This window comes from Oncorhynchus clarkii, chromosome 28 (genome assembly GCF_045791955.1).
Source record: "Oncorhynchus clarkii lewisi isolate Uvic-CL-2024 chromosome 28, UVic_Ocla_1.0, whole genome shotgun sequence".
NCBI classification, from domain to species: domain Eukaryota; kingdom Metazoa; phylum Chordata; class Actinopteri; order Salmoniformes; family Salmonidae; genus Oncorhynchus; species Oncorhynchus clarkii.
The window spans coordinates 20964315-20983209 of NC_092174.1; the positions used below are offsets into that span (position 1 = coordinate 20964315).

Here is an 18895-nt window from a genome sequence, read left to right on the forward strand (position 1 = left end):
ATTGGTTAGGTCAGGGTGTGACTCGGGTGGGAAAGTCTGTTTTCTATTTCTTTGGTTTTTGATGAGTGTGGTTCCCAATCAGAGGCAGCTGTTTATCGTTGTCTCTGATTGGGGATCATTTATAAGTTGTCATTTTCCTTTTGGATTTTGTGGGGTCTTATTTTCTCCTTAGTGTCTGTTACCTGACAGAACTGGGCGCTTTCGTTTTGTTATTTTTGAGTGTTTTTTGGATAATAAAATCATGAACACTTTCCACGCTGCGCTTTGGTCCACTCCTTTCGACGAGAGCCGTTACATAGTGCTAAAAAGGACTTCCATATAACACAGCAACTGGGTCATTCCACCAATTCGCTGCCTTTTGAGAAATGTATAAGAAAAAAAGAGAAAGTTTGATTTCACCTAACTTGAACATTTTGTTATTTAGCATTCAACTTCATGAATATCATGTTTTCCCATCTCAAATGACTATAGTAAATGCCTATTAAGTGTGAAATAAAGTAACAGGGATGGCCATAACAGGGCTGACAATTTCTTCTGAAGTCAGCCATAAATCCCTTTGTGACAGGAGGAACGGAAGTATGTTGTGTGCAACAGGCAGTGGCAATTGAATGCAAGCTTCACCAAAAAATGAACTTGTTGAAACATTTATAGCCTGTCAATCTATGGGTAAAAAGGTTGACATGTTATGCTTGACACCACAACACCAGAAAATGGCCAATAAAAGATTTTACTCTATGATTTGACTATTAGATATTCAATGTAATGCAAAAACCGTGTTCAGTTCACATAACAGTGTTGACCTTAAAACGAGGGACAGATGTAAATGAATCACTAATCACAAATACATAATAGTCTTCAGAAATGACTGTCATAGCAACACTTTAAGTAGGGCTTTACAATGATGGTGAAACTTGGAGACATTTTGGGATTAAGTGGGTTAAAATCTTCCTAGAAGTGACACAGGGTGGATGGAGGGACATGTCAAAATGCTGAATTTTGGCATTTTAGCGAGCCAATATTCATTTTAGGAATCCGATTGATTTAATTTTCCATGTGGTCTATATTAAAGGGCACTTCATTTAATATAGCAGGCTTTTAATTTCTCCTTAAAATATCAAAGGGACGCAAAAGGCACTCTTCGTGGAACGACACAATTACAATACACACTTGAAAATACAATCTTACAAAGGAGCATGTCATACATTCTATTTCTTATGCATAACATCTGAAATGTGAAATGTAGCTAACTCTGTAGGCCAGAGACCAGAACTTAGAACAGAGAGTCAGGGTCTATGCTATGTTATGAATGTGAACAAGAGCAGTATAACTAGTCTAAAAACACGGTATCATTGGGTGATCTAACTGATTATGCATAATAGGAGCAGACAGTGTTATGAATGTGGTGACTGTTTTATGCCATGGAGCCAGCCTATAAAATGTAATCATATACAGTACAATAGGACAGAGGTCATTTGCTAAGAATCTACGTCTGCGAGGAATGCCGCTTTAGGACAGAGCCAAGATACGAAATCCTTTTACTTTGCCCATGTGATAACACTATACAGTGAAAGTTGCAGTTCACTTGTTCATAATATATATGAAATAAACCAATATAATACAAATATCCTATGGAAAATAAAGACGTTTATGGCTGCAGCCATATGATATGTTAACATAAAGTAAGTTACAATAGTTCTGAGATAGATTGATGTTCCTGGTTTGAGGTTCTAGCTACTTTGCCTGGTTTGTAATGAGGTTCCCATTGACTGCTTTAGTTCATCAGAGGGACTATTTTCTGGGAGCTATACTGCTTCTAAGCGACCTCCTCTTCCTGGCAGTGGCCACAGGCCGAATCTTCATCTCAGTGAAATCAAGAGACATCAGGTGACCCTTCCATGGCTCCCAGTTCACACCCTGGTAGAGGTTAGAAAGAGAGACAGGACTACACATTAGCCACAGTCAGCCAGATGTTTCCTGATACTAGTAACTGCTTCACACTGAAGAGGATTTCATACTGTCTCATATCTATCAAAATAAGGTAAAATATAGAATGATCCTTAATGAAACTTCTATCAAGTTCTATCTGTGCCGGTGATGTCTTCATCAATACTGACACAAACGTATTTTGCATCTCATTAAGAGAGGCATGGTATAACTTGATATGACAAAACAATTCCCTCCCATTTCCTCTCAGCGTTCTTCATGCAGACACAAAACAGTTCTTGTTAGGCTCCCTGAGAATGAAAGTTAGCTATAAACACCTATTTATAAGGCTTTTTGAGAAAAGTGTACCTTTATGGAAGCTGATAAATCTAGGACAGCCATTTCACACTAAGAATAGAAAACCCCTACCAGACGCTCACGTGCAACTACCATGGATTCTGTATTATGCTATCAGCGCCATCTGCTTGTACGATCTTGCACTACACCCCCAAAAAACTATGCCGCACAAGTCTTACCATGCTGTGTCTTTTGTCTCCGAATTTGCCGTTGAGGTTGGCAAGGTGACAGTTTTTGTACCACCATGCACCACGATGTGTCAGGGCACAGTTACCAAGAGCAATGTCATTGTCATTGTCAACCGTGGAGAAGGGGCGACCTTGATGGTAGCTCATGGCATCGCCTGGAAAACAATCATATACCTGATTCACAGCATCCATTGTGAAAATTCTATTCATTACAGTCACAGCTGTGTGGTAATTGGTTATGTGTGTGGGTTGGAGCCCTGAGTTTGTTTAATGTGTGGAATATTTATGCTTGTATTCCTCAACAAATTGTTAGAAAGATGCAAAGAGATGGTCCACCTGCTGTTCCACTGTATTCACCGATGGTCAGATTGAACTTCTGCTTAGCCGGGGCTATCTTGAAGTTGTCATAGACAGCATAGGCCTTCTCTGAACCCACACCAAGGTCCACTCGCAGCTCGTACTGCGTGGGAGTATTGGTCAGCTCATAGATATTGTCCAGACCTGTGGGTTAGAGTAAGAGAACTTTGAGGACTTATTACATTTACATCATCATTATCGTCAATATCAATTCCATGAGAGGAACTCCAAGGAACATAACAGTCCTATTGAGATACAGGAGATGAAAATGATGTTTATACAGTACTAACCAAGCCAAAATTCATCAGTCATGTTCCCAAAACCAGCCATGTACTGTCTCCAGCGCTTCATGAAGTCCATCTGTCCATTGTTGCGTCTCTGGAACACCTGGGGAGTGATGTACTGTAGATCTCAGTCTCTGCTCACACACAAATTTGATTGATAGTTTGATTGACCACTTAAATCGATGGTCCATCTATCCAGACCGTTTTTTTCTTTCAGTCATCAATACCATCAATCAAAATGTACTTTAGCTTGAGCGTACCACCCATCCACCGCCATCAGTGTCCATGTCACAGTACACCTCCATGGGCTTGGTGCGATCACTGTTGACGTAAATGGTGTAGATTCCACTTGCCACGTTACCATTCTTCTTAATCTGAGTACAGTCCATGGGGAATGGGTACAACAAACCCACTGTGAAGGATACAAGTGCAATGATGCCAGTAAACTATAACCGTTATGGGGTTCAGGGGAAAAAAAATATGTAACGATGTGTCAAGTAATTTACTCTGATATAGCAGCAAGCTAATTGCCCTGAAAGTTGGCTTTCAGTTATATTTCACAAGTGACCAATTAATTGTAAGATGAGAAAGAAATGAAACATTACTAATCAAATTGAAATTATAGCACAAGAGTGTAGTGAAATGCTAACGTCTCACCACACTGAGTTAGACTAGTCTGGTGTGTGGATGATGTTCATAGAGGGCACAGTGTACCTGTTTTGAATGTGATCTCTATCACTCTGCTCCTCTTTGGTCCTCTGTAAGCAAGGAGGGTAACAATGTAGTTCTTTCCTTTCTCCAGGCCCGACATGGCAAAGCTGCTCTCTCCTGCCCTCAGCTTCTTCTCCACAGCCTATTCAGAACACAGTGGAATTACAATCATTCACTGAGACAAGGAAGAGTCACTGACACAGAACTAAAGACCACTGACGTTGGTTTTTACAAATGTTTCGCCACTAGAGGTCAGGGGTATAACACTGAGAATACTTGTATTTTGTACACGATGCACGCCAACAGTAACTTTGTCGATTAAGGCAGCTCCCCGCACCTCTTCAGAGGGGTTTGGTTAAATGCGGAAGACACATTTCAGTTTAAGGCATTCAACTGATTAGGTATCCCCCTTTCCCTTTCCTTTCCCTTTCATATAGGATGAAATGAAATTGTGATCTCCAATACCGAAAGCTACGAAAAAAAACACAACTGGCTAATATAATAGGTTTCTATAGCTACATACATATATCATGACATTGCATATTTCCATGCCCACAACTAGAGTGTGTGTTACTGAGAATTAGTACCTTCAAACTGCCATCCTCAGCTATCAATGTGAGGATGTAGCCATCGATTCTGGCTAAGGGAGCAGTCCAGGTCAGGGTAGCTACATTCAGTTTAACATCCGATGCTTTCAGGTTTTTTGGTGCGTCAATTTCTATGGAGAGAACATCCCAAAACAGAAGCCATTTAGTCAAATAGAATGCATGAATGAAAATGTCCAGACGCAGTAATTGGATGGCAAAATAAGAATATGACACCTGATGAAGTACTATTTATCATGCCTTACATTCCTCCATCTCTATTCTCCAATAAATGTCACTGTTTGTATCTCATATTGAGCAGATCCTTGAACTGTTGGTTTGGGTTGACCAGAATTCCACTAAGAGCGAAGGAACCTGACAGCTCCTCAAAGAGGATTATGCCTCCACACAGGATGTCCTAGCCTTGTCTGAATCCTGGCGTAGGAAGGCCATCAAAAACCCTGAAATGTCCATCCCTAACATTTCCCGACAAGATAGAACTGCAATCTACTGCAGAGATAGCCTGCAGAGTTCTGTCTTACTATCCAGGTCTGTGCCCAAACAATTTGAGCTTCTACTTTTAAAAATCCACCTTTCCAGAAACAAGTCTCTCACCGTTGCCGCTTGCTATAGACCACCTTCCGCCCCCAGCTGTTCCCTGGACACCATATGTGAACTGATTGCTCCCCATCTATCTTCAGAGCTCGTGCTGCTTAACACCCCGGCCATCCTACAATCTAAGATTGATGCCCTCAGTCTCACACAAATGATCAATGAACCTACCAGGTACAACCCCAAATCTGTAAACATGGGCACCCTCATAGATATAATCCTAACCAACCTGCCCTCCATATACACCTCTGCTGTCTTCAACCAGAATCTCAGCGATCACTGCCTCATTGGCTGCGTCTGTAATGGGTCTGCGGTCAAACGACCACCCCTCATCACTGTCAAAGCTCCCTAAAACACTTCAGCGAGCAGGTCTTTCTAATTAACCTGGCACGGGTATCCTGGAAGGATATTGACCTCATTCCGTCAGTAGAGGATGCCTGGTTATTCTTTAAAAGTGCTTTCCTCACCATCTTAAATAAGCATGCCACATAAAATTTAGAACCAGGAACAGATATAGCCCTTGGATCACCCCTGACCTGACTGCCCTTAGCATTGAATGGCCCCCGCGATATGCAACTTTTCAGGGAAGTTAGGAAAGAATATACACAGGCAGTTAGGAAAGCAAAGGCTAGCTTTTTCAAACAGAGATTTGCATCCTGTAGCACAAACTCTAAAAAGTTCTGGGACACTGTGAAGTCCATGGAGAATAAGACCACCTCCTCCCAGCTGCCCACTGCACTGAGACTAGGAAACACTGTCACCACCAATAAATCCAGGATAATTGAGAATTTCAATAAGCATTTTTCTATGCTAGGCCATGCTTTCCACCTGGCTAACCCTACCCCGGTCAACAGCCCTGCACCCCCTACAGCCACTCGCCCAAGCCTACCCCATTTCTCCTTCACGCAAATCCAGATAGCTGATGTTCTGAAAGAGCTGCAAAATCTGGACCCCTACAAATAAGCCGGGATAGACAATCTGGACCCTCTCTTTCTAAAATTATCCCTCAAAATTATTGCAACCCCTATTACTAGCGTGTTCAATCTCTCTTTCGTACCGTCGGAGATCCCCAAAGATTGGAAAGCTACAGCGGATATCCCCCTTGTCAAAGGGGGCGGCGACACACTAGACCCAAACTGCTACAGACCTATATCTATCTTACCCTGCCTTTCTAAGGTCTTTGAAAGCCAAGATAACAAACAGATCATTGACCATTTCGAATCCCACCGTACCTTCTCCGCTATGCATTCTGGTTTCCGAGCTGGTATGGGTGCACCTCAGCCACGCTCAAGATCCTAAACGATATCATATCCGCCATTGATAAGAGACAATACTGTGCAGCTGTATTCATCGACCTGGCCAAGGCTTTTGACTCACCACATTCTTATTGGCAGACTCAACAGCCTTGGTTTCTCAAATGACTGCCTTGCCTGGTTCACCAACTCCATCTCAGACCGAGTTCATTGTGTCAAATCGGAGGGTCTGTTGTCCAGACCTCTGGCAGTCTCTATGGGAGTGCCACAGGGTTCAATTCTCGGGCCGACTCTTTTCTCTGTATACATCAATGATGTCGCTCTTGATGCTGGTGAGTCTCTGATCCACCTCTACGCAGATGACACCATTCTGTATACTTCTGGCCCTTCTTTGGACACTGTTAACTAACCTCCAGACGAGCCTCAATGCCATACAACTCTCCTTCTGTGGCCTCCAACTGCTCTTAAAGGAAAGTAAAACTAAATGCATGCTCTTCAACCGATCGCTGCCCACACCTGCCTGCACTTCCAGCATCACTACTCTGGACGGTTCTGACTTAGAATATGTGGACAACTACAAATACCTAGGTGTCTGGCTAGACTGTAAACTCTCCTTCCAGACTCACATTAAGCATCTCCAATAAAATTTTATCCAGAATCGGCTTCCTATTTCACACCAAAGCATCCTTCACTCATGCTGCCAAACATACCCTCGTAAAACTGACTATGCTGTCGATCCTTAACGTCGACGATGTCATTTACAAAATAGCCTCCAACACTCTACTCAGCAATTGGATGCAGTCTATCAAAGTGCCAACCGTTTTGTCACCAAAGCCCCGTATACTATCCACCACTGCAACCTGTATGCTCTCATTGGCTGGCCCTCGCTTCATTTGTCGCCAAACCCACTGGCTCCAGGTCATCTATAAATATTTGCTAGGTAAAGCTCCGCCTTATCTCAGCTCACTGGTCACCATAGCAGCACCCACCCGTAGCACGCGCTCCAGCAGGTATATTTCACTGATCACCCCCAAAGCCAATTCCTCCTTTGGCCGCCTTTCCTTACAGTTCTCTGCTGCCAATGACTGGAACAAATTGCAAAAATCACTGAAGCTGGAGACTCAAATCTCCCTCACTAACTTTAAGCACCAGCTGTCAGAGCAGCTCACAGATCACTGCACCTGTACATAGCCCATCTGTAAATAGCACATTAGACTACCTCATCCCCGTACTGTTATTTTTTTCTACTTGCACATTAATCTTCTGCACATCTATCACCCCAGTGTTTAATTGCTACATTTTTATTATTTTGCCACTACGGCCTATTTATTGCCTTACCGCCCTTATCTTACCTCATTTGCATACACTGTATATAGACTTTTTCTATTATGTTATTGACTGTATGTTTGTTTATACAACTCTGTATGTCGCACTGCTTTGCTTTTGGCCAGGTCGCAGTTGTAAATGAGAACTAGCCTATGAGAACTATCCTAAATGAGAACTAGCCTATCTGGTTAAATAAAGGTGAAAAACAAAAACACCATAACCTCTTGTTCAGAAATGACTATCTCACTCATTGGACAATGAATTTGTGGGATTATCATGAAAATACAGATAGAAAACCTGTCTCAGCTTCTGTGGAGCTCTTCCTGCTGACCCGGGAGCCCTTGACAGCCCAGATGTAGACTGTGTAGATGACTCCAGGCCTCAGCCCAGTCAGCCTGTAGGAGGTGCTGTCTGCCCCAACAGGGATCTCCACACTGGAGCCCTCAGCAGAGCTGTAGCTGATCAGGTAGCCATCAATGTCCGCTAAAGGTCTGTCCCACGACACATCAGCTGTGTCCTCTGTCACTTCTCTGGACAACAGGTTAGTAGGAGCATCCAAATCTGGAGAACCATTAGTAAATGGATTATTACTATACACAGTCTACCATGCATTACATTTTTTTTTCATCTGGGAGATTAAAAGTTGTGTTTCCCAAGAGCGAGATCATTTTCATGTCAGGATTTGTTAAAAAGTAGCACAAGTATTTTGCATAGAATAATTAACAAACTAATATCGAATTATTGGGGAATTACAACCCAATAGCAATGTTTGTTGGATGTTTTTAGGCCTCAAAAGTGATCATCTGTTGAGATAAGTTCATGTTACAGGCCATCTGTTTTGTAGCTGCAGCTATATGGCAAAATTCTAAATGACCTGGGAAAGGTTATCACTATATCATTTCAAGCTTTGCAATGAAAATTTGTTTCCATTTTTTAGGAGGTTGAGGAATATAGCTGGATGTACTCAGTCAATGGTGTGCAGAAAGTGGACTAATCTTGACATTAAGATATAAAAACATCAGACAAACTTCAATTTTGAAGTGTAATGTATTTTTGAGTATACATATTATTAGAATATATCATTTTCTGTGATGGTCAGTTGTGGAATGACTAAGGATATGTGAGACAAGTTTGATTGATTATCTCTTTGACACTTTTACTGGTAACACTACTTTGTATAGTCCCAGATGAATTATCTAACACAAACACTTCCTATTCTAAGTAACATCCACATCTACAGGGTTTTTCAACACTTTGAATCACGAGACGAGTTAGTGACCTGTCTCAGCGTCAACAAAGTTCTTCCTGCTGACCCGGGAGCCCTTGACAGCCCAGATGTAGACTGTGTAGATGACTCCAGGCCTCAGCCCAGTCAGCCTGTATGAGGTGCTGTCTGCCCCAACAGGGATCTCCCCACTGGAGCCCTCAGCAGAGCTGTAGCTGATCAGGTAGCCGTCGATTTCAGCCTGGACTTTATCCCATGTTACTGTCGCTGTGTCTTCTGTCACTTCTCTGGTCAACAGGTTAGTAGGAACATCTAGTTCTGGAGAGGTATGAGTGTGAGTTAATTTCAGTAGTTTCAGCACATACTATGTAAGTAGCAGGCACTAAAAGCTAGATGTGTTAGGAACTATGATAAAGCATATGTATGTAATTCTACCAGTGCAGTGTTATCACATGAAGATCTTTAACAATGTATTTTTTTAAATATATTTTTTAAGGCATTTTTCAATTAATTATCAGTGTTCAATTTAACCTCAATGACTAACCCTATCTTAAAGTGTACCTACCACCACCCTGTTTGTTACCAGTTGTTAACACTTGATTGAGAGCAGAAAGCTCTGTGTACCACCTTCCATTGGTCCTGTGTCACAGTTCATTTACGTTTACTGATCCAGTAATCCTAGCCTTCCCCAACCTACCCCCATCCAGTCAGCAGACAAAACATGGGAAACATGGGGAGCCCTGCTTGAATTTCACCCCTCTCAGATGTTTGTATCCATGTGGAATCCCGTTGTTTGACTTATGGGACAGGTTAGTGTACTATGTCTGTTTCATTTTCTCACTGAAGCAGGCGTCCATGACAATGCAGCTGTAGGCATCAAATAGGCTTCCAATGTCGCACACCAGCAGTCCCTGGAGGCCAGACGACCAAACCTCACCTACGTAGCAGGTAGCATATTGTTTACTTTTGGTATCAATGGGATTGTGGGGGAGGAAATGTATACACTGATACGGAAAGTATATACCACTGGGTGTGATATTTCTGCGCTATGAGAGCCAAGAGGAGATTTCCTACACAGTGCTTATCTATAGCCTGTATTTCCTGATGGTGGGTGTCAGCTGGCATAGTACTTGAGCCTTCTGTTTTAATGCCATAAACAGCAGTTAAAATGCACTCTCCTCCCTCTCTCTCTCTCTCTCTCTCTCTCTCTCTCTCTCTCTCTCTCTCTCTCTCTCTCCGTCTCTCTCTCTCTATCTGCCTCTCTCTCTCTCTCTCTCTCTTTCCTTTATGTATAACGTTGATCTCAAGTATTTGATAGTATTTTGCTGACTGGATTGCCAGTAAGTGAAAGTTAAACACATAGTTAGGTGAACCGAGGGGTTATTGAAAAAGCCCCACCAAGCCGTTACTGCTTCCTCCTTTTACCCCATCACATTGACAAACAAGGGAAGCATATGTTTGGTGTTTCTTTCAAATGAGCAGAATTAAATAAGGAAGGAACCATTTCTAGCTCCCTTAAGCCCTCCTTAAATGTCTCTAAAACATTTCCACAAACATGCTCCACAGCTATAGGCTATGATAAACTCATTTCAAAAGAAGTGTCTACCTAATTACTTTAAATAGCTTGCCCAGCACAGGTCTGAGCAAGAGTTTCCCTCTTGGAAAAGATGTAAAGAAGATACATATTCACAAAAGTGCTGAGGGTGAAAGTCTGGCTGGCTGTTTTTTTGTGTACCATGTTGTCATTTTGTAAAGTGCATCCCTTTAAAAGTGAAAATACAGCCCTAAGAACTATCCACAAGACCCCAAAATTAAAAAAATGTCCTCTTGCACAAAGGACCTACATAAAGCATAGGATGAGAAGTTCTCTCCCATTCATCCACAAGCCATCAGGATCAAAGTATAAAGACAGACATCACTTAAGACTATTTCAAGAACTGAAACAAAAACAAGTCAGGTATTTGGTTAACAGTTTACCTGTCTCAGCTTCTGTGGAGCTCTTCCTGCTGACCCGGGAGCCCTTGACAGCCCAGATGTAGACTGTGTAGATAACTCCAGGCCTCAGCCCAGTCAGCCTGTATGAGGTGCTGTCTGCCCCAACAGGGATCTCCCCACTGGAGCCCTCAGCAGAGCTGTAGCTGATCAGGTAGCCGTCGATTTCAGCCTGGACTTTATCCCATGTTACTGTCGCTGTGTCTTCTGTCACTTCTCTGGTCAACAGGTTAGTAGGAACATCTAGTTCTGGAGAGGTATGAGTGTGAGTTAATTTCAGTAGTTTCAGCACATACTATGTAAGTAGCAGGCACTAAAAGCTAGATGTGTTAGGAACTATGATAAAGCATATGTATGTAATTCTACCAGTGCAGTGTTATCACATGAAGATCTTTAACAATGTATTTTTTTAAATACATTTTTCAAGGCATTTTTCAATTAATTATCAGTGTTCAATTTAACCTCAATGACTAACCCTATCTTAAAGTGTACCTACCACCACCCTGTTTGTTACCAGTTGTTAACACTTGTTTGAGAGCAGAAAGCTCTGTGTACCACCTTCCATTGGTCCTGTGTCACAGTTCATTTACGTTTACTGATCCAGTAATCCTAGCCTTCCCCAACCTACCCCCATCCAGTCAGCAGACAAAACATGGGAAACATGGGGAGCCCTGCTTGAATTTCACCCCTCTCAGATGTTTGTATCCATGTGGAATCCCGTTGTTTGACTTATGGGACAGGTTAGTGTACTATGTCTGTTTCATTTTCTCACTGAAGCAGGCGTCCATGACAATGCAGCTGTAGGCATCAAATAGGCTTCCAATGTCGCACACCAGCAGTCCCTGGAGGCCAGACGACCAAACCTCACCTACGTAGCAGGTAGCATATTGTTTACTTTTGGTATCAATGGGATTGTGGGGGAGGAAATGTATACACTGATACGGAAAGTATATACCACTGGGTGTGATATTTCTGCGCTATGAGAGCCAAGAGGAGATTTCCTACACAGTGCTTATCTATAGCCTGTATTTCCTGATGGTGGGTGTCAGCTGGTATAGTACTTGAGCCTTCTATTTTAATGCCATAAACAGCAGTTAAAATGCACTCTCCTCCCTCTCTCTCTCTCTCTCTCTCTCTCTCTCTTTCTCTCTCTCTGTCTCTCTCTCTCTCTCTCTCTATCTGCCTCTCTCTCTCTCTATCTGCCTCTCTCTCTCTCTCTCTCTCTTTCTCTCTCTCTCTCTCTCTCTCTCTCTCTCTCTCCCTTTCCTTTATGTATAACGTTGATCTCAAGTATTTGATAGTATTTTGCTGACTGGATTGCCAGTAAGTGAAAGTTAAACAAATAGTTAGGTGAACCGAGGGGTTATTGAAACAGCCCCACCAAGCCGTTACTGCTTCCTCCTTTTACCCCATCACATTGACACACAAGGGAAGCATATGTTTGGTGTTTCTTTCAAATGAGCAGAATTAAATAAGGAAGGAACCATTTCTAGCTCCCTTAAGCTCTCCTTAAATGTCTCTAAAACATTTCCACAAACATGCTCCACAGCTATAGGCTATGATAAACTCATTTCAAAAGAAGTGTCTACCTAATTACTTTAAATAGCTTGCCCAGTACAGGTCTGAGCAAGAGTTTCCCTCTTGGAAAAGATGTAAAGAAGATACATATTCACAAAAGTGCTGAGGGTGAAAGTCTGGCTGGCTGTTTTTTTTTTGTACCATGTTGTCATTTTGTAAAGTGCATCCCTTTAAAAGTGAAAATACAGCCCTAAGAACTATCCACAAGACCCCAACATTAAAAAAATGTCCTCTTGCACAAAGGACCTACATAAAGCATAGGATGAGAAGTTCTCTCCCATTCATCCACAAGCCATCAGGATCAAAGTATAAAGACAGACATCACTTAAGACTATTTCAAGAACTGAAACAAAAACAAGTCAGGCATTTGGTTAACAGTTTACCTGTCTCAGCTTCTGTGGAGCTCTTCCTGCTGACCCGGGAGCCCTTGACAGCCCAGATGTAGACTGTGTAGATAACTCCAGGCCTCAGCCCAGTCAGCCTGTATGAGGTGCTGTCTGCCCCAACAGGGATCTCCCCACTGGAGCCCTCAGCAGAGCTGTAGCTGATCAGGTAGCCGTCGATTTCAGCCTGGACTTTATCCCATGTTACTGTCGCTGTGTCTTCTGTCACTTCTCTGGTCAACAGGTTAGTAGGAACATCTAGTTCTGGAGAGGTATGAGTGTGAGTTAATTTCAGTAGTTTCAGCACATACTATGTAAGTAGCAGGCACTAAAAGCTAGATGTGTTAGGAACTATGATAAAGCATATGTATGTAATTCTACCAGTGCAGTGTTATCACATGAAGATCTTTAACAATGTATTTTTTTAAATACATTTTTCAAGGCATTTTTTAATTAATTATCAGTGTTCAATTTAACCTCAATGACTAACCCTATCTTAAAGTGTACCTACAGTGCCTTGCGAAAGTATTCGCCCCCCTTGAACTTTGCGACCTTTTGCCACATTTCAGGCTTCAAACATAAAGATATAAAACTGTATTTTTTTGTGAAGAATCAACAACAAGTGGGACACAATCATGAAGTGGAACGACATTTATTAGATATTTCAAACTTTTTTAACAAATCAAAAACTGAAAAATTGGGCGTGCAAAATTATTCAGCCCCTTTACTTTCAGTGCAGCAAACTCTCTCCAGAAGTTCAGTGAGGATCTCTGAATGATCCAATGTTGACCTAAATGACTAATGATGATAAATACAATCCACCTGTGTGTAATCAAGTCTCCGTATAAATGCACCTGCACTGTGATAGTCTCAGAGGTCCGTTAAAAGCGCAGAGAGCATCATGAAGAACAAGGAACACACCAGGCAGGTCCGAGATACTGTTGTGAAGACGTTTAAAGCCGGATTTGGATACAAAAGATTTCCCAAGCTTTAAACATCCCAAGGAGCACTGTGCAAGCGATAATATTGAAATGGAAGGAGTATCAGACCACTGCAAATCTACCAAGACCTGGCCGTCCCTCTAAACTTTCAGCTCATACAAGGAGAAGACTGATCAGAGATGCAGCCAAGAGGCCCATGATCACTCTGGATGAACTGCAGAGATCTACAGCTGAGGTGGGAGACTCTGTCCATAGGACAACAATCAGTCATATATTGCACAAATCTGGCCTTTATGGAAGAGTGGCAAGAAGAAAGCCATTTCTTAAAGATATCCATAAAAAGTGTCGTTTAAAGTTTGCCACAAGCCACCTGGGAGACACACCAAACATGTGGAAGAAGGTGCTCTGGTCAGATGAAACCAAAATTGAACTTTTTGGCAACAATGCAAAACGTTATGTTTGGCGTAAAAGCAACACAGCTCATCACCCTGAACACACCATCCACACTGTCAAACATGGTGGTGGCAGCATCATGGTTTAGGCCTGCTTTTCTTCAGCAGGGACAGGGAAGATGGTTAAAATTGATGGGAAGATGGATGGAGCCAAATACAGGACCATTCTGGAAGAAAACCTGATGGAGTCTGCAAAAGACCTGAGACTGGGACGGACATTTGTCTTCCAACAAGACAATGATCCAAAACATAAAGCAAAATCTACAATGGAATGGTTGAAAAATAAACATATCCAGGTGTTAGAATGGCCAAGTCAAAGTCCAGACCTGAATCCAATCGAGAATCTGTGGAAAGAACTGGAAACTGCTGTTCACAAATGCTCTCCATCCAACCTCACTGAGCTCGAGCTGTTTTGCAAGGAGGAATGGGAAAAAATGTCAGTCTCTCGATGTGCAAAACTGATAGAGACATACCCCAAGCGACTTACAGCTGTAATCGCAGCAAAAGGTGGCGCTACAAAGTATTAACTTAAGGGGGCTAAATAATTTTGCACGCCCAATTTTTCAGTTTTTGATTTGTTAAAAAAGTTTGAAATATCCAATAAATGTCGTTCCACTTCATGATTGTGTCCCACTCGTTGTTGATTCTTCACAAAAAAATAGAGTTTTATATCTTTATGTTTGAAGCCTGAAATGTGGCAAAAGGTCGCAAAGTTCAAGGGGGCCGAATACTTTCGCAAGGCACTGTACCACCACCCTGTTTGTTACCAGTTGTTAACACTTGTTTGAGAGCAGAAAGCTCTGTGTACCACCTTCCATTGGTCCTGTGTCACAGTTCATTTACGTTTACTGATCCAGTAATCCTAGCCTTCCCCAACCTACCCCCATCCAGTCAGCAGACAAAACATGGGAAACATGGGGAGCCCTGCTTGAATTTCACCCCTCTCAGATGTTTGTATCCATGTGGAATCCCGTTGTTTGACTTATGGGACAGGTTAGTGTACTATGTCTGTTTCATTTTCTCACTGAAGCAGGCGTCCATGACAATGCAGCTGTAGGCATCCAATAGGCTTCCAATGTCGCACACCAACAGTCCCTGGAGGCCAGACGACCAAACCTCACCTACAACCTAATGTAGCATATTGTTTACTTTTGGTATCAATGGGATTGTGGGGGAGGAAATGTATACACTGATACGGAAAGTATATACCACTGGGTGTGATATTTCTGCGCTATGAGAGCCAAGAGGAGATTTCCTACACAGTGCTTATCTATAGCCTGTATTTCCTGATGGTGGGTGTCAGCTGGCATAGTACTTGAGCCTTCTGTTTTAATGCCATAAACAGCAGTTAAAAGGCACTCTCCTCTCTCTCTCTCTCTCTCTCTCTCTCTCTCTCTCTCTCTCTCTTTCTCTCTCTGTCTCTCTCTCTCCATCTCTCTCTCTCTCTCTCTCTCTCTCCATCTCTCTCTCTCTCTCTCTCTCTCTCTATCTCTCCCCGTCTCTCTCTCTCACTCTGCGTCTCTCTCTCTCTCTCTCTCTCTCTCTCTCCCTTTCCTTTATGTATAACGTTGATCTCAAGTATTTGATAGTATTTTGCTGACTGGATTGCCAGTAAGTGAAAGTTAAACAAATAGTTAGGTGAACCGAGGGGTTATTGAAACAGCCCCACCAAGCCGTTACTGCTTCCTCCTTTTATCCCATCACATTGACACACAAGGGAAGCATATGTTTGGTGTTTCTTTCAAATGAGCAGAATTAAATGAGGAAGGAACCATTTCTAGCTCCCTTAAGCTCTCCTTAAATGTCTCTAAAACATTTCCACAAACATGCTCCACAGCTATAGGTTATGATAAACTCATTTCAAAAGAAGTGTCTACCTAATTACTTTAAATAGCTTGCCCAGCACAGGTCTGAGCAAGAGTTTCCCTCTTGGAAAAGATGTAAAGTAGATAAATATTCACAAAAGTGCTGAGGGTGAAAGTCTGGCTGGCTGTTTTTTTGTTGTACCATGTTGTCATTTTGTAAAGTGCATCCCTTAAAAAGTGAAAATACAGCCCTAAGAACTATCCACAAGACCCCAACATTAAAAAAATGTCCTCTTGCACAAGTTCTCTCCCATTCATCCACAAGCCATCAGGATCAAAGTATAAAGACAGACATCACTTAAGACTATTTCAAGAACTGAAACAAAAACAAGTCAGGCATTTGGTTAACAGTTTACCTGTCTCAGCTTCTGTGGAGCTCTTCCTGCTGACCCGGGAGCCCTTGACAGCCCCAATGTAGACTGTGTAGATAACTCCAGGCCTCAGCCCAGTCAGCCTGTATGAGGTGCTGTCTGGCCCAACAGAGATCTCCCCACTGGAGCCCTCCGCAGAGCTGTAGCTGATCACGTAGCCGTCGATCTCTGCTTGTACCTTCTGCCATTCCACGGTAGCGGTATCCTCTGTCACTTCTTTGGTCAAGAGGTTAGTAGGATCGTCAAGATCTGTTGACATATATGAGGATGTAGGCAGAGAAGACGTTGTATGAAGAATCACTATTTTCTATAAGGACACTCAGGTATGTGGTTTATAAAACACCAATCAAACATTTCTTTTATCCAAGTCGGTCAAATGATTTTCTGTTGGGCTCTTCACTCCTGTGAGGAGCAGACAGAGACCCTAGGAGCAGGCTGGAAGAGGAACGCAGACCCAGCATATACATCTACATTGGCACAATGTTGGCCCAATGCGAGTAAAAATATTGACCACATATAGGTTGCCAATGCGCCTTTGCTCATCAGCTTCACATTGGTCCCTAAGGCATTTGTGTGGGCAGTTCATATCTGTTGAAGGCAGTCCTTACTTTGCCTGAAATAAGCCAATATTTTCCCAGCACAGGTCTTCATTTGGCTCCCTGATTTGCATACTGCTACTACCACAGGAGGTTGGTGGCACCTTAATTGGGGAGGACGGGCTCGTGGTAATGGCTGGAGCAGAATTTATGGAATGGTATCAAATACATCAAACACATGGTTTCCAGGTGTTTTATGCCATTCCATTTGCTCTGTTCCGGACATTATTATGAGCCATCCTCCCTTCAGCTAATTTACAACATAATTCTCTAAAGGTGAATCCTCACTGCAGAAACAATAAACAGCACGTCATGCTGGTCCATGCACATTTTTTCAGTGCATGAAAAAAATATTAACAATAATAACTACAGGCCATCTAAGAATTTGGCCAAATAAAAAAATATTTTGAACTTGCATTTCATGATCTGACATAAAGGCAGCCTACGGGCAGCCTACGGGCAGCCTACGGGCAGCCTACGGCCTAAGGGCTTTACATTGGAGATTTGCTATTTTTTAACATCATGAACGAAGAGCCAAATGCGCCAGCTCACCGAAAAGACTCGAAATGCCCATCTCTAATACATAGATTTTTACAAGAGAAACTATTAACTCATACTGTATGTTATTTAAATATTTTTTGAGACTTCATCATTGGCTGTAAACAAGATTTTAAAACATGTGGGCATTACACAACAGAACGCTTTAACTGGAACTAAATATTTGAATGAGCCCCCGCCTCTAGCTGGGACTGGTTTGGGATAGACTGTGTTGGGCTTGGTGTGGGCTAACCTGTGTCGGCTGGTGTGGGCTTGGTGTGGGCTAACCCACGCTGGGATAGTCTCTGTTGGGCTGATATGGAATTACTGTGGATTAGCCCGTGTTGGGCTGGTGTGGGCTTGATGTGGGCTAGCCTGTGCCCACCTTGCCAACCAAATACCCAGATGGGGCCCATGCTTGCTGGGGCACGCTCTCTCTATGACGAGGAAGTCAAGGGGCTTAAAGTATCATGGGACAGAGAAGATATATGGCGGATGTGAGCAGACTGACAGGGAGGATCCAGAGAGGAGCATCCAGCAGAGCAGGGTGAGTGAGGGGAATGGAGCTTGCAGCTCTACGGGGGTCAGGGAAGGCAAGCATCAGTGGCATCAGCAGCCAGACAGAGAGAGGAAGTGAGAAGACATGTAAAAGCAATCATCATTTAGGCTATCCCTCTGCGACTCCTCCAAGGTCAGCTCTATGTCACCACGCTATCCGCATCATGAAAACGGATTATTGATGCGTCCAAAGAGAGAGTGCCGGCATCGGGAGGCACTTACAAGGTTTAGCTGCTGTCTTTTTGCCACTGTATGTGGGTACATTGCTTGACAAGCTGACAGGGGTTAATCACAAGAAAATGCAAATAAGTTACACATAGTATCAGTAGCCTCGGAGAAAGCCCTATGTACCGTGTAGGAGTTAAAAATGCAGACAGCCACACGTGCCACAGCTTTCTGATCCTTTCCCATGTTTGGTTGCTCACGCTTAAACAGATCAGCACGTTGGTAGGTGTTATGTTTCCGTGGGAAGAGACCACGTTTGGCGAGGCCATGTCGTGATGTATGACGGCTTTGGATAGCTCAAGGTTCTACTGCCACGGTAGCTGAGTGGGGAGACTACAAAACACCGGTTGCGGTTTACCATGTGGAAAACAGCTTATCCATCAGTAGGCCTCCTCACCATCCTTACAGGCTGGGGAGAAAGCTGCTAGTAGTTTGTTCCCATTCACAAGCTTTATTTAAACGGACAATGACAGCAGAAAGTCGAGTGCTCGAGGAGCCAGAAGGGTGCAATTCGTCCCATGTGGGTCAGTCTGTACGTGAGTCCATCCACACTGCAATTAGGTGGCAGGAGAGATTA

The 18895-nt window shown here is 42.9% G+C and overlaps 1 protein-coding gene across 2 annotated transcripts in view; it reads right to left on the reverse strand.

Moving 5' to 3' along the window:
• Window positions 1–628: 628 nt before the first annotated feature.
• LOC139386847 (tenascin-N-like) overlaps window positions 629–18895 on the reverse strand; it is a 33645-nt gene continuing 15378 nt past the window's right edge. The window contains exons 7-18 of one of the 2 annotated variants that reach the window (XM_071132701.1): window positions 16388–16651; window positions 12774–13037; window positions 10798–11061; window positions 8875–9138; window positions 7893–8156; window positions 4408–4538; window positions 3824–3962; window positions 3370–3521; window positions 3116–3212; window positions 2805–2969; window positions 2460–2623; window positions 629–1914 (exon numbers count right to left, since the gene is read on the reverse strand). In XM_071132701.1, the coding sequence (XP_070988802.1) occupies window positions 1789–1914; window positions 2460–2623; window positions 2805–2969; window positions 3116–3212; window positions 3370–3521; window positions 3824–3962; window positions 4408–4538; window positions 7893–8156; window positions 8875–9138; window positions 10798–11061; window positions 12774–13037; window positions 16388–16651 (2294 nt within the window). In that variant the 3' untranslated portion in view covers window positions 629–1788. The remainder of the gene's footprint in view (window positions 1915–2459; window positions 2624–2804; window positions 2970–3115; window positions 3213–3369; window positions 3522–3823; window positions 3963–4407; window positions 4539–7892; window positions 8157–8874; window positions 9139–10797; window positions 11062–12773; window positions 13038–16387; window positions 16652–18895) is intronic. The other variant, XM_071132700.1, reaches the window with a different exon arrangement.